The sequence below is a fragment of the Gossypium raimondii genome, chromosome 8, assembly GCF_025698545.1.
Source record: "Gossypium raimondii isolate GPD5lz chromosome 8, ASM2569854v1, whole genome shotgun sequence".
Taxonomy (NCBI): domain Eukaryota; kingdom Viridiplantae; phylum Streptophyta; class Magnoliopsida; order Malvales; family Malvaceae; genus Gossypium; species Gossypium raimondii.
Genome location: NC_068572.1, coordinates 54,960,037 through 54,973,412, shown reverse-complemented (window position 1 = coordinate 54,973,412; position 13,376 = coordinate 54,960,037). Strand labels below are relative to the sequence as shown.

General features: G+C 33.5%; 1 protein-coding gene and 1 long non-coding RNA gene across 3 annotated transcripts; both read left to right on the top strand.

Annotated features, from left to right (window-relative positions):
• Nucleotides 1–606: 606 nt before the first annotated feature.
• Nucleotides 607–3,471, top strand: LOC105793689 (uncharacterized). Of its 2 annotated transcripts, XR_008198423.1 has the most exons (5): nt 609–927; nt 1,037–1,106; nt 1,234–1,471; nt 2,272–2,331; nt 3,056–3,471. It is a non-coding gene; the product is annotated as an uncharacterized LOC105793689 (long non-coding RNA). The 2 variants fall into 2 exon arrangements; XR_008198422.1 differs by having other exon boundaries at nt 607–927; nt 1,234–2,331.
• A 439-nt stretch (nt 3,472–3,910) lies between these two features.
• Nucleotides 3,911–12,559, top strand: LOC105792236 (puromycin-sensitive aminopeptidase). The gene is given in 33 exon segments (XM_052634885.1): nt 3,911–3,949; nt 6,516–6,656; nt 6,744–6,795; nt 6,798–6,818; nt 7,037–7,113; nt 7,181–7,294; nt 7,376–7,449; nt 7,542–7,650; nt 7,732–7,944; nt 8,025–8,086; nt 8,231–8,260; nt 8,346–8,430; nt 8,538–8,563; nt 8,781–8,842; nt 8,917–8,994; nt 9,139–9,191; nt 9,299–9,317; nt 9,471–9,475; nt 9,580–9,591; nt 9,691–9,747; nt 9,852–9,961; nt 10,034–10,114; nt 10,215–10,424; nt 10,504–10,651; nt 10,746–10,880; nt 10,957–11,103; nt 11,213–11,294; nt 11,380–11,528; nt 11,623–11,733; nt 11,808–11,877; nt 11,880–11,923; nt 12,079–12,150; nt 12,278–12,559. Coding segments are annotated over 33 exon segments (2,778 nt in total). The 3' UTR covers nt 12,368–12,559.
• The last annotated feature ends 817 nt before the right edge of the window (nt 12,560–13,376 follow it).

The window sequence follows — 13,376 nt, the reverse complement described above, 5'->3', positions numbered from 1 at the left end:
TCGACCATTAGCCATCATGTCTGAGCATATGGAACCAGTGGCGGAGCCAAAAAAATATTTTCTACGGGGATCAAAATTAAATTGTATATTTTTATTATAGTAAATATGTAATTTCATTATTTTAATAGTCTATATATTTATAATTTTTAAAAGATTAAATTAATTTTTTATCGTTTAGGTGATGCAAAGTGCAATTTTATCATTACTATTGTCACATTTCAAAAATTGAGTTAAAAGAAATTGGGTTAGTAAGACCAAAAGTGTGCACCTTATGTTCTTAAGTTAAAATTGTGGGAATTATGACAATTGAATTGAGCTGGGCTAGTTGTTAAGTGTTGTGAGTGGTGTGAAAGAGGTTCTAAGTTCAAATCATGTGTATTGTATTTTTGCTAATTTTTGTCTAATCTCCTATCTTAGATCTTCTAGCTTAAGTAATATTTTCACGCAATTAATAATAAAATAAGTCTGCTAGTTCAGTGATAAAGTGTTAGCTTACCATTTGGTCCTGTGTTTGAATATTTGCGTGTGTAATAAGAATTATATTTGTTGAATTTCCTGTGTGCCGCTCACGTAATAAGGTTGGTTAGAAATTGAATTCTAAGGGTATATCTGATTTGGATAAGGTCTAGTTTTAGTGGGAGTGTGGGTGGTTATCATCTGCTAATAATAATTTGTTTTTTTTTTTTTGAAATTTCCCCAAAATTCTCCAAAAGTTGTCGTCCCACTTCTCCCTCTTTTTACATTCGGTTTTTTGTTATTTTGTGATCAACTTTTTCATCATTTTTTTTCTTTTTTGAATTTTCATTCTTTGCGATTTCTTGATACTATTCCCTTTCTTTTACTTCGTGTTTCATCCTATTGCTGCCTATTAGTGTTGTTTGGCGTATTATCTAAAGTATGTCTGTTCATTCGGTGTTTTCTTCAGTGGTAATTTCTATTTACACCTAGAGCATCATGTTGTTTTCTTTTTTGTGGAAGGGTTGTAAGTATGGGTTGGTAAGATTTGTGTGAATTGATGGTTTTGATGTACTGTTAGGAGAGGTTTGCGAATCACATGGCATCCTTTCAACGAATTAGGTGATTTGAAGGCCTACGTCTCTGTTTGGGTAAGTGATCATTTGTCGAAAGGCTGATTTTTATTTTATTAAAGTTTAACCTTAGCGATTGTAACCGTGTTAGTGTTTTGATTAAGTGTTTTGTGGCTAAATTGGGTCATTTAATCATTGATTTTAGGTTCTGGAATTGTTGCGGTGTGTGTCATCGAAAAACAGTTAGGTGTGTATCGGAAAATTAAAAAAATAGTGAACAGCAGAAAGTTGAAATTTGGTTTGTCGACGCCTCACGATCGTGTGACAAGTAGTGTGCCAGATCGTGTGGGCCACACGAGTTGGTCAATTGGGCCGTGTGAGCCCATTTTCTAAAATTTTTTATTTTGACCCGATTTGATTCGTGATTTGTAATTAGCTTATCGGTAAGATCCGTAACGCTTAAATAAGACTTGAAAATAAGGTATCTGTTAATATGCTTTTGTATGGGATGCGTTTAAGATGTGTGATTTATACATGTACAATTTGTGTTATGTTAATTTTGATGGTACGTTTCCGTGTTATTATGTTAGGATGTAAGCATGTGATGTCAGAATATGATTATTTGTATATCTCTAGATCTATTATGTAACTATGCATGTGACTTCATGGCAAAATTGATGCGTTTCTATAAGGTTTGATACTTCTATTCTATAAAGCATAGACTCTCATGCCTTTTGTCTTCTATTAGTGTATGTCAGCATGTCTTACATGCTTATCATTCTATTTCTATATATGCATGCTAGGACACGTTATAAGGTTTGGGATAATGTTGAAAAGAGGAAGATTCTGATAGTTTAATGATTTGCATATTCTGGTGGTTTATTCACATTTCTGTCTAGCAGTTTATCTGCGATTATGATGGCTCGACCACTTATCTGCTCGGGCAGCTTTGTTACGATTTATTGGCTTGACCACATATATTTGACCTGACATTTTAACTGCAACTCTGGTGGTAATGTCCACAATTATTTGTTGCCGTGATTTTGTTGAACAGAGTTCTGGGGAACTTTGGTGTATAGCGAAACTGGGTAGGAAGTTTTCGAAAAATTTGCATTATGTTTTCTAAAAAATATCGCATAAACATAATCATGTATTCTTAGTTTTGCTCAATTGTTCGTGATGAAATTCTCTTTGAAACTTTGAACTGTATATTGTGATATGTGTGTTCTATGTTGAGTTTCAGGTAATTAGTAAAGTTTAGCATCGGACGGCGTGCGAGAGCTCGGATTGAATTTTTGATCAAGTAAATAAATCGGTTTATGATTAGTTTATTTTTTATCTTTTGGTTAGTAAATTTTTTATGGATTTGTTTTGTGGTTTCTACTCATTTTTGTCAAATTTTGGTATTTTTAACGTAAAACGAAGGTAACGCATGATTTATGAGATTAGAAATCGGTTTTCAAAATTAAATTCGGTAAAAAGAAAAATCCGCTGCTACATGACTTGGTGGTTTTACTATGAAATAGAAGTTTTCAAGTACAAGTTTTTCTAAAATATGTAAGAGCTTTGCCATATTTATATTTTCGAAACTCACACCGAAATTAGAAGTTTCCAAACGACATCAGGTTAAGAGTTTTCTATAAAATAAATAAGTTCTGTTCGTAATTTTCAAAATAGCATATAATTGTTTTGCCAAAAGTTAATATTTTTAGAATTTACAATTTATAAAGCTGGGATTCAAACTTTTGGGTTTTTATACAAATTAATGTAATTTCTCTAAATTTGGCTGTAATGTTTAAGTCGGATTTGAGGCGTTATAAGTAATTTAAAATTTTATAAATGATAAAAGATCTAAATAAATTTTTTTTCATTTTAGAGGAGGCGGGGCCCTTGCCAGCCCCTTGGCTTTGGTTGGAGCATGGCTCTTCTCTTTAGCTTTCTTGCTATTTCTTTTTATTTTTGGTTCTCTCCTAAGCTTAGCCTTCTTGTACATGAGTAAGATGCCATTTTCACCTGCTTTTCGACAGGTTGAATCTCATTGGGTTTGGACTCATCGCACTGACTCGGTTTTGTCTGGCGGTTGATGTCGCTTTAGATGGTTGTGGTTGATCTTCCTTTGATGGTTGCGGTTGGTTTCCACAATGACTCTAACATTGCTTTCACTTTTAAGGTCTTGCCACAACATGTTCTCTTTACTGGAGAAGTGCATGTCGTTGATGATATGGTTAACTAGCCTTGATCATCTTAGTCGCCCTCTTACTCTTCTCCTCCAATCACAATGCCAATAGGGTGTATGGCGACTAGGGATTGAGTTTTTCTTTCCTCATTTGTTACATCTTCTTGAGCTTTCTAAGCTCTTTTTTTTACTATACTATCCTTTATGGATGGGGATGTTTCCCATGAACAAAAAACATAATGTCAAATTTATTCCCTTTTTTGTCAATTTGATCTTCATTCTTTCTTTTTTAGTTAAATATGACCCTCAAACTTTTATAAAAAAAAGTTAAATTTGACCATCAACTTTTTAAAAAGAGTCGAATTGATGTTTTTAACGAAATCTTGACTAAAATGTTAAATTTTAAATATGAAAACTCACACGGTAATACACATGTACTTTATGTCAAATTTTGAATTTTATGAACTTTTTTTATTTTTTGAATTAGTATTTTTACAATTTCATATTTTTAAATCCATGTTATCATGAATTGCATGTGGATTATCACACGAGTTGTCACGCCAACATTATTAAAATTTATGTTAAAGAATATAAATTAAATTATATTTGAAAAAAGCTAAACTATTGCCAAACATTGCTTGACTAGCTTGTATTATTTGTTTGTTTTATTAATTGAAACCAATTAAAGTATTGGTGGGTACAGGTCATGGAGATGGTCCACAAAGGGGAAATTTACTTGAAGGAGGTATATTGTGGAAATTTTAGATACATAGAAATAAAATAATTTAATTGGAAGGGGAGTACACAAATGAAGTTCTAAAAGTAGACTTGGAATGGATGGAATCAAGACCGGGATATAAGGAGCGAGTTTCAAATTAAAAGAGGTCCACTTTTATTGGATGGACAATTTTAATCAAAAGAAAGAAGGCATCATGACAATCATGCTTGTTCTAGGTAAATGACAAGTTGTTGGGCAAAATCATTGAAAACATTTCTGACCAACATTCTCACACTGAAAGACCAATTTCAAGGAAGGTGACAAGGTACTTGAGATTTTGGCAAAATCTTGAGAGAAGCTTGCAGTCACATGAGCCGGAAAAAACTACCTAATATTATATAGTAGACTACAATTACTAGTTTTTTGCAATGTTTGGTTCGACTTTGATTCCATTTTATTAAATTTAGTTCAGCTTAAATTCGGGTTATACTTGAATGTACTTGGTTTAGTGTAATTTTCTGTTCAAAAGTTACAAAACCACAATTATTCGAATTAAAGTGGGGTGAAGCCAGAAATTCTTTTAGGGGTCGAAATTAAATTGTAATTTTTACAATAATAAAAATGTAATTTTGTCATTTTAATAGCTTATATTTTTATAATTTTGAAAGGATTAAATCAAAATTTTACCCTTTTTAGGGGGTCAAAGTATAATTTTACCTTTACTAATTTAAAATTTTAAAAACTTTAAAAGACCTAAATAAAAAAATTTTCCATAATAGGGGGCCGGGGCTTGCCAGCACTCTAGCTACGCCCTGAATTAAAGCATATTCTATTTTTATATCATTTTTGTAAATTTGTTGCATAAAATTTTTCACCTACCTTAAACGTGTGCTATAATCTAATATGTTATAAAGAATAAAAGATATTAAAATATTGACATAACCATTCCACTTAATAATTAAACTATTGAAACAAATATGAATATTGTTGCACTTAAGTTGATTAAGTTTTACTCAGTTGGTATTGTAACAACTAGAAGAATATAAGTTTGAGTGCTTTTTAAATATTTTTTTATTTAAGAGTTTTGAAGTTACGATTCACTTAATTTCCATAGATGTTCCTAAGTTAAAAAGTGTTGTTGTAATACTAACCAACAACATGATTTCCAATTAAATTATAGTATAAATTCTTATTTTTGGAAATTGTTTTCCATATATAAGAGTAAATTATATGGTTGGTCACCCAATTTTAATAAATTTTTATTTGGATATCAAAAATAAAAAGGTTTGCGATATAGGCATTATTGTTATATACTTTCATCATTTTAGTCACTATTGTTACCTATTTTTATCATGTTAGTCATTTATCATTAATTTTTCCATTATATATTCTCATTTTAGTCAACTAACTTTAGTAAGCTTTCATTTTGGTCACTCATTTTCACTTTTAAAATTAATTTTAAAATTTACTAATGTTTGATGATTAAAATGAGTTTATGTAATGGAAAATTAACACGGGTGGCTAAATGATAAAAGTATGTAACAACAATGATTAAAATGATAAAAGTATAAAACCACAGTGTTGATATTGCAAACTTTTTTTATTTCTGATGCCCAAAATGAAAATTAATGGAAGTTGAGTGAATAATTCTAGTTTACCTTGCATTAAATATCTTGTTTTTGTTTCTATCCAATGTTTTCTTTTCGTTTTCATAAATACTCTGTTTTCCTCTTCATTTGATCATCCAAATAGGTATGATCCCCACAATCTATTTCCTTTTAAACTCTAATTTAATTGTTGTTTTTTAGCATATATTCCCCAGTAACCAGCCTTTCTTACTTATTCACTTTTTTTATAATATAATTTTCTTGTCCATAGTTTTGTTTTTATACCCATATATATAGAAATACTAACAGTGTAGATCGATCGTTTTAGGCTTTTAGCCATCTGGGTATCTTTGTTTTAATCCCAAAAAAGAAAGTAAAAAAACTCTTTTTAAGTTTACAGTGTAGATGAATTGTTGCATACGCGTTCGAAGTGTATTTAGATTAGTATTTTTGTTGGTGGCTTATATGAGATCGTATGTATTGTATAGTTTATATTTACTTATTTGCTTCTATATGTAATCATGTATGCACATAGCTACATAGTTTACTGCTGCTGGCAGCTTGAATGGTGATTATGAGATGCTAACTTTGGGAGGTGTATTGTTTTTTAAGTCATTTTGTGACTGTTTGCTTATTTGGCAGCTTCAGTCTAAAAGTAGTGTTCTTTATCATAGAATAAACAATTCCTTGAATTATTTTTTCTTGGTACTATGCTTGTCTAGCTGAAAATTTATTTTATTTTTATTTTGGTTAAGGGCACCTGTAGAAGGAATTTAAGGTTTCCTTTTCTTCATCTTAGTTAAGTTGCTATGTTTTGCATATAACCATTTTTGTTCTATCCCATTGACACATGCTTATGTGCATGCATTTATATGGAAGTCCATAATTTGTATACAGGATTGTCAAATTTTCATGGATGTTTTTGTCACAGAATACCTCTTATGATTACTTCTCTTATTTTTGTTGCTTTGGCAACTTTGTTTTAGAGGGTGAGGGAAGCCAGAAGAAGGGAGCTTTGTTCCTTTGCAATAGAATCTTTACCTAAGGAAGTTAGGGAATCCAAAATGAATACACCTGAAGAAATCTTTCTGAAGGACTACAAGTCCCCTGACTACTACTTCGACACGGTATGTATGGGAAATAATTAAATTAGAGTATGCATTGGCTAGGGTTCTTAACCGTGCTTCTTGTTACTTAAGAAAATAGCATTTCAGGTGGATTTGAATTTTTCATTGGGTGAGGAGAAAACAATTGTTGCTTCTAAAATAACTGTTTCCCCAGGGTTGAAGGTATTGGTATCATTATTATTTGCTGCTAAGTGCTAAAGCCTGAACATATCATTCATTATTAGACCATTTTTCTGTTTTTGACAGTTTTTAGCAAAAAGTATTGCATTCGGCTAAAGGATCTGCGTTTTTCTTCCAGGAGAACCCGGTGCTCAAGTTTTATGTTGAAACTTGAAAAACTCACTACTTTTTTTTTTATGCTAATTTTTCTTGTAAAATAGGTTCTCCTTCTCCTTTGATTTTGGATGGGGTAGTACTAAAGCTAATTTCAGTCAAGGTCAATGGCAAGGAACTGAAGGTATATCATACCATTCTCAGAGTAAGTTTGGTGCCATAAATGATTATAATTTATTTTTCATTTGCAGGAGGGAGCTTATATCCTGGACTCATGCCATTTGAAACTTCCATCACTGCCAGGTAACAAATTTACTTTGGAAATTGATACTGAGATACAACCTCAGAAGAATACATTACTGGAGGTGAGGCGTTATTAATTTGGTTCTATAATGTATACTATTTCACCTTAATAACTATATTATCAAATTACTTTCTCATTCTAGGGGCTTTACAAGTCATCTGGGAATTTCTGTACACAATGTGAATCAGAGGGTTTCCGGAAAATCACATTTTATCAGGTTAGGACATGGAAACATATATTGGCTTTATTATTTTCATTTTGATGCATGAATCTGTTTATATCTCATTGACATGTTTAATTTGCTTACGGGACCATCCTGATATAATGGTGAAATACACAAGCCGTATAGAAGCTGATAAGTCATTGTAACCATTATTTCTATCTAATGGAAATCCTATAGAACAAGGAGAGCTTGAGGCAAGCTTTCACATATTATGGTTGGCTCTTTTGGTTAATATTTGACTGTTGTTCAAAGTTATTTTTCTGGTTTCATTCTAGGGTGGTAAGCATTATGTTGTATGGGAGGATCCCTTTAAGACACCATCTTACTTGTTTGCCTTAGTAGCTGGCCAATTGGAGAGCAGAGATGACATATTTGTTACTCGCTCTGGCCAAAAAGTGTCGCTAAGGATCTGGACCCCAGCTCAAGATGTACCCAAGACTGCACATGCCATGTATTCACTTAAAGCAGCTAAGAAGTGGGATGAAGATAAGTCTATATATCCTTCATTTTCGTTTTTGGTGGCATTGAGATTATTTTGTTTCTTCATTTAAATCTTATTATCTTGTAGGTTTTTGGTCTCGAGTATGACCTGGATCTCTTCAATATTGCTGCTGTTCCTGATTTTAACATGTAAGATGCTTTCTCTCTTATACAGATTGGACATTTGATGTACATGTACTATCCTTTGCTTCTTTTCTAGTTATTATGCAGCGTTTATATCTTTTATAACCAATATGATTTGTTTTCCCCTTTTCTATATATTTTCTAATGTAGGGGAGCCATGGAAAACAAGTCTGAATGCATGCCTTCTGGCTTATCTGATCATTCATATTGAATACTCTTACTGTTATGTGTTGTTCATATATGTTTTGTATTTGTTGTCTTAGAATTTCAATTCAAAGCTAGTTTTGGCTTCTCCAGAAACTGCTACAGATACTAATTATGCTGCAATTTTGGGTGTTATCAGTCATGAGGTTTGTTGTGGATGTGGATTAAAAGTGCTCTTTGTTTTCTTGTTTTTTGACACATTTGTTACTGTATGATGTGTTGTGACTTGATTTTATTTCTTGCTTTGATGCAGTATTTTCACAACTGGACTGGAAACAGGTTGGTTTAGTTCCCATTTAGGCTAATTGGCTTTTCAAGAATTACATCCTTTTCTATTGTTTCTTACTGTTTTATTATTTGTTTTTGGAGGTTTGGTCTGTCATAGATGTGTTATTGCATCTTACCACAATGTTTAGATCTATGTTTTGTGATTATTTTGCTAATAAAGGTGGTTAAATCATGTGTTGTTCTAAAGACATCAACTGAAACACTGCAGAGTGACATGCCGAGACTGGTTTCAGCTCAGTTCAAAGGAGGGTCTCACTGTTTTCCGTGATCAGGAATGATGCTTCTGTTGACAAAGAGAGTAAATTTCACCTCATTACAACTTAAATGTGTTTATGGTTGTTGGTAGGAATTTTCATCTGACGTGGGAAGCCGTAAAGTGAAGAGGATCGCTGATGTTTCAAAGCTTAGAAATTATCAAATCCCATAGGTTATGTTTTTTGCGTGACTTGATAGTGATCTCATATCCAATTATATGAGCAGTTATGTTGAAACTACTACGAAAAGGTAGAATTATATCCTTCAGTGTTGACATACTTGAGAGATGACTTGCCTTTGTTTCTGTATTGCTCGGGATGCTGGTCCCATGGCTCATCCTGTTAGGCCGCATTCTTATATTAAGGTCTTAAATTATCTCCCTTATTTATTGGCATTTATTACGTTTTTGCTTGCTCATAAGCTCTCCAAAGTTTTTGCTTCTAAGCTGTTTTCCCTTTTTCCCTTTGACAGATGGATAACTTCTACACAGGCAAGTTTTTGTTATACCTAATAGAAATGTGTAATGGGTGCAAGGATCAGTTTTCTCTTTCTATATTGATTTATTTTTTAATGTGTGAATGTTTTATTTTGTTGTATGATCTTGTTGTATATGAATCTGTTATGGGGTTATCAACAACTGCAGTGACGGTAAGCCCTATCAACTTGCATTTGCATCTTCGTTTCTGTTTTTCTTTCACAAGGCATCTAATTTTAATTGTGTCTTCTTGGTCATTTTGTTTCCTTTTCCAGAGGTTTATGAAAAGGTTCGATTATCTTAACCCATATCCGTCTTGTTTACATGTGTTTGTGTGCAAGGGCTATATTGACACATCAATGAATTTCCTTATGATTCAACTTCCCAGGGAGCTGAAGTTGTTAGGATGTACAAAACACTCTTGGGGACTCAAGGTTTCCGTAAGGTAAAATTTTAAGCATGTTTGTAAGTCTGCACTTGCATGCATTAGCATGCATTTGAAGTTGCTTATGTTGGACAGATTTGTTGAGTGATTTGTTCATTTCTCAGGGTATGGATCTTTGCTTTAAAAGACATGACGGGCAAGCAGTAACATGTGAAGACTTTTTTTCTGCCATGAGAGATACAAATGATGCGGATTTTGCTAATTTCTTGCTCTGGTATGGATCAGTATCTCTTCTTTCCAGTTACCGTGTCTGTCTGATAATTTTGATGCATAATGAAACTCTCAGGTATTCACAAGCTGGGACTCTGGTAGTAAAAGTTACTTCATCCTACAATACTGATGCTGATACTTTTTCTTTAAAGTTTAGGTATACAGCTGGAAACTTTGTTCCCACTTCCATGAACGATCATCGATTCCCTCCTAAATCTGTTGCTGCTGACTTTATGCTTGATTTTGCATTTTCCTAGTCAAGAGGTACCCCCGACTCCTGGGCAGCCTGTTAAAGAACCCATGTTCATTCCTGTGGCTGTTGGTTTGCTGGACTCAAGTGGAAGAGACATACCTCTATCCTCTGTGTATCACAATGGTAAACTGCGGTCTGTTGCATGCAACAATCAACCTGTCTTGAATACCGTTCTTCGAGTAACTAAGGTCTGTAAAGAATCTTCCTACGTTTCATCTTCTTATCTGTAAGATACTTCCATCATGGAGGATAAAAGGCAGAGAACTTGCACTCTTTTCTGGAATGTCTAAAACTGTTCCCAAGCTGCCACATATTGACATTTAGGCTGCTATAATGTCTGTTGCATATCTTTACAGTGCTCCCATCCGTCTTGAATCTGATCTCACTGACAATGATCTATTTTTCCTCCTTGCTCATGATTCGGATGAGTTCAATCGGTTTGTCCTTCTTGAAGTATGAATGTGTTAATCTATTAAATTAGGAATATATGAGAATTTGTTCGATACGTTTCTTTTCTTCTTTTTTTTTCAGTTAGGAGGCTGGACAGTTGCTGGCAAGGAAGCTCATGCTTAGTTTAGTTGCCGTTTTCCAACAAAACAAACCATTGGCCCTAAATCCCAGATTTGTGCAAGGTCTGAGAAGCATACTCTGTGATACAGGCTTGGATAAGGTATGATACTTCTCTTACCAGATAATATAAGATCTTTAATATTCAAATTCCCTCTTAACTGCCTTTTGTTATCCAGGAATTTATTGCAAAAGCAATAACTCTCCCCGGTGAAGGAGAGATTATGGATATGATGGAAGTTGCTGACCTTGATGCTGTTCATGCAGTTCAAACCTTCATTAGGAAGGAGATTGCCTCACAACTGAAATCAGAGTTTCTAAACACGGTATGCCATATGAAGTTTGACTTTATATAAACAAATCTTTATTACTTCACTTTTAGACTAGAGACTGTTTTGCAAGTGGACTTGATTTTCCTTCTTGGCATTTTAACAGGTTAAGAACAATAGAAGCTCAGATGAGTTCGTATTTAACCATCCTAAGATGGCTCAATATGCACTCAAGAATGTTGCTCTTGGTTTGTATTCCTTGAATTTTATTTTCCCAAGATTTGTCTGGCAAAATTTTCATCATCTAATTACCTTACATGTATCTATTTCCAGATATAAAGGAGCTTGCCCTGCATGAATATAAAGCTGCTACAAATATGACAGAACAGTTTGCAGCTTTGGCAGCCATTACCCAGAAGCCTGGTAAAACTTGCAATCACGTATTGACAGATCTCTATAACAAGTGGCAACATGACTTCCTGGTAAATTTGCAGTTCAGCTTCCTTTTACCTGCCAGAATATAAGCTTGAACTTCTTTTATCACTTGGTATAATCTTGTTTTCCTTCTTTGTTAAGGTTGTAAACAAATGGTTTGCCTTTCAAGCCATGTCTGACATTCCTGGTAATGTTGAGAATGTTCGCAACCTCTTAACTCATCCAGCATTTGACCTGCGTAACCCAACTAAGGTAATCTTTCTCTCTCTTACATGCATGTGTGGGCACGATTTGGGCATTGGTGGTGACTAGTTTTGTTAATGTAGGTATACTCACTCATTGGAGGATTTTGTGTATCTCCTGTGAATTTCTATGCCAAGGATGGATCAGGCTACAAGTTATTGGAGAAATAGTATTACAACTTGACAAGCTAAATCCTCGGGTTTGTTGATAATCCCAATCTACCTATCTTCCTTTGTTCTTTTGGGTGAACTGCAAAAGAACAATTTCCTTTGTGAAGGTTACATCTCATCCGGATATGGTAATTTTCTTTTCACTTCTTCAGTAACATTCCCCCCCCCCCCCTTAATGTTGCAGGTGGCCTCCTGCATGGTGTCGGCCTTCTCAAGATGGAGGCGTTTTGATGAAAGCAGGCAAAAACTTGCCAAGGTAATAAGCTGGTAGCACTTATCTAAAATGTTTTGATTCATTTATACCTATCAACCAGTGCGTAAAGAGTCGATGCCACTATCATATAAGCGCAGTACATGCAATTTATAACTAACATGTTTTGCAGGCACAACTAGAGAAGATCGTGTCTGTCAACGGTTTATCAGAAAACATATTCAAGATTGCTTCAAAGAGCTTATCTGCTGCCTTAAATTAACTTTTGCTGCTATCCCTTGTTATAGACAAATAGAAAGAACTTCATATAGAATATGCAGCAACAATTTGTTCTGTTTTTTCAGTGATTGGAGTGTAACAAGACTCATAGATTATGAACTGAAACTGCATAAATCTATTGAGCTTTTGTTTTAGAATTATTATTGAAAGATCTTGTATTTATTCTGTTTTCCAATGCCAACCCCTTTAATTTGTCTAAACATTAGATTAAGCCTGCAGTTGCCAAACAATTCTCTTTTAACTTACAGAAAATATGACAGCAACAATATATATATGCCTCCCATTGTTGTGGTCTGAGAATAATATGGTAGACTTTGCCCCTTGTGGCAATGGGCAGCTTCAAAATATGAGAGAAGCCGGTTTGGCCTTTATTTGGGAATGGCTGAAAGTGAGAATAGAGAGGGAGAGACAGAATTGCCTCAAAACCTGTCAGGGGCCGTGGAATGTGGATGTTATTTAGACTTTTGGGATATATAGTTGCTTCCTCCTTTTAGTTTAATTCTTTTTATTCAATTTGATATTTAAAGTATGATTTCAAAGAAAAACTCGACAAATAAAAATGCACTCTTCTTTTTAATGGCTAGAAAAAAATATACTTTTGAATAACTATTATATTCTCAACGCCTATTGTCATCCACAGTCAACTTTACATTAATTTGTTTGTGGGTCAATTTATTGTGTTTTTGAGTATTTAATAGCTGAGTTTTTCTGGTTTCCTTGACCTAATATTCGTTGTTTCCAATGACACGTCACTAGGTTTTTACCTTAAGTTTTGATACCAAATGTCACAAACTTATAAGATTTATCTTTTTAGAGTATATTTGATAATTCCATTTCGTAAACATTACAGCTGAAATATCATTTGACTAAAATGTAAAATTAAGTGTTTGGCTGTTGATATATAAAATTATCTACAAGCAATTTTATTGTAAAATTATCTTTTCAAGTTTACTTCCTTTAACATTTTTAATATCAGAACTTTTAATTATAAA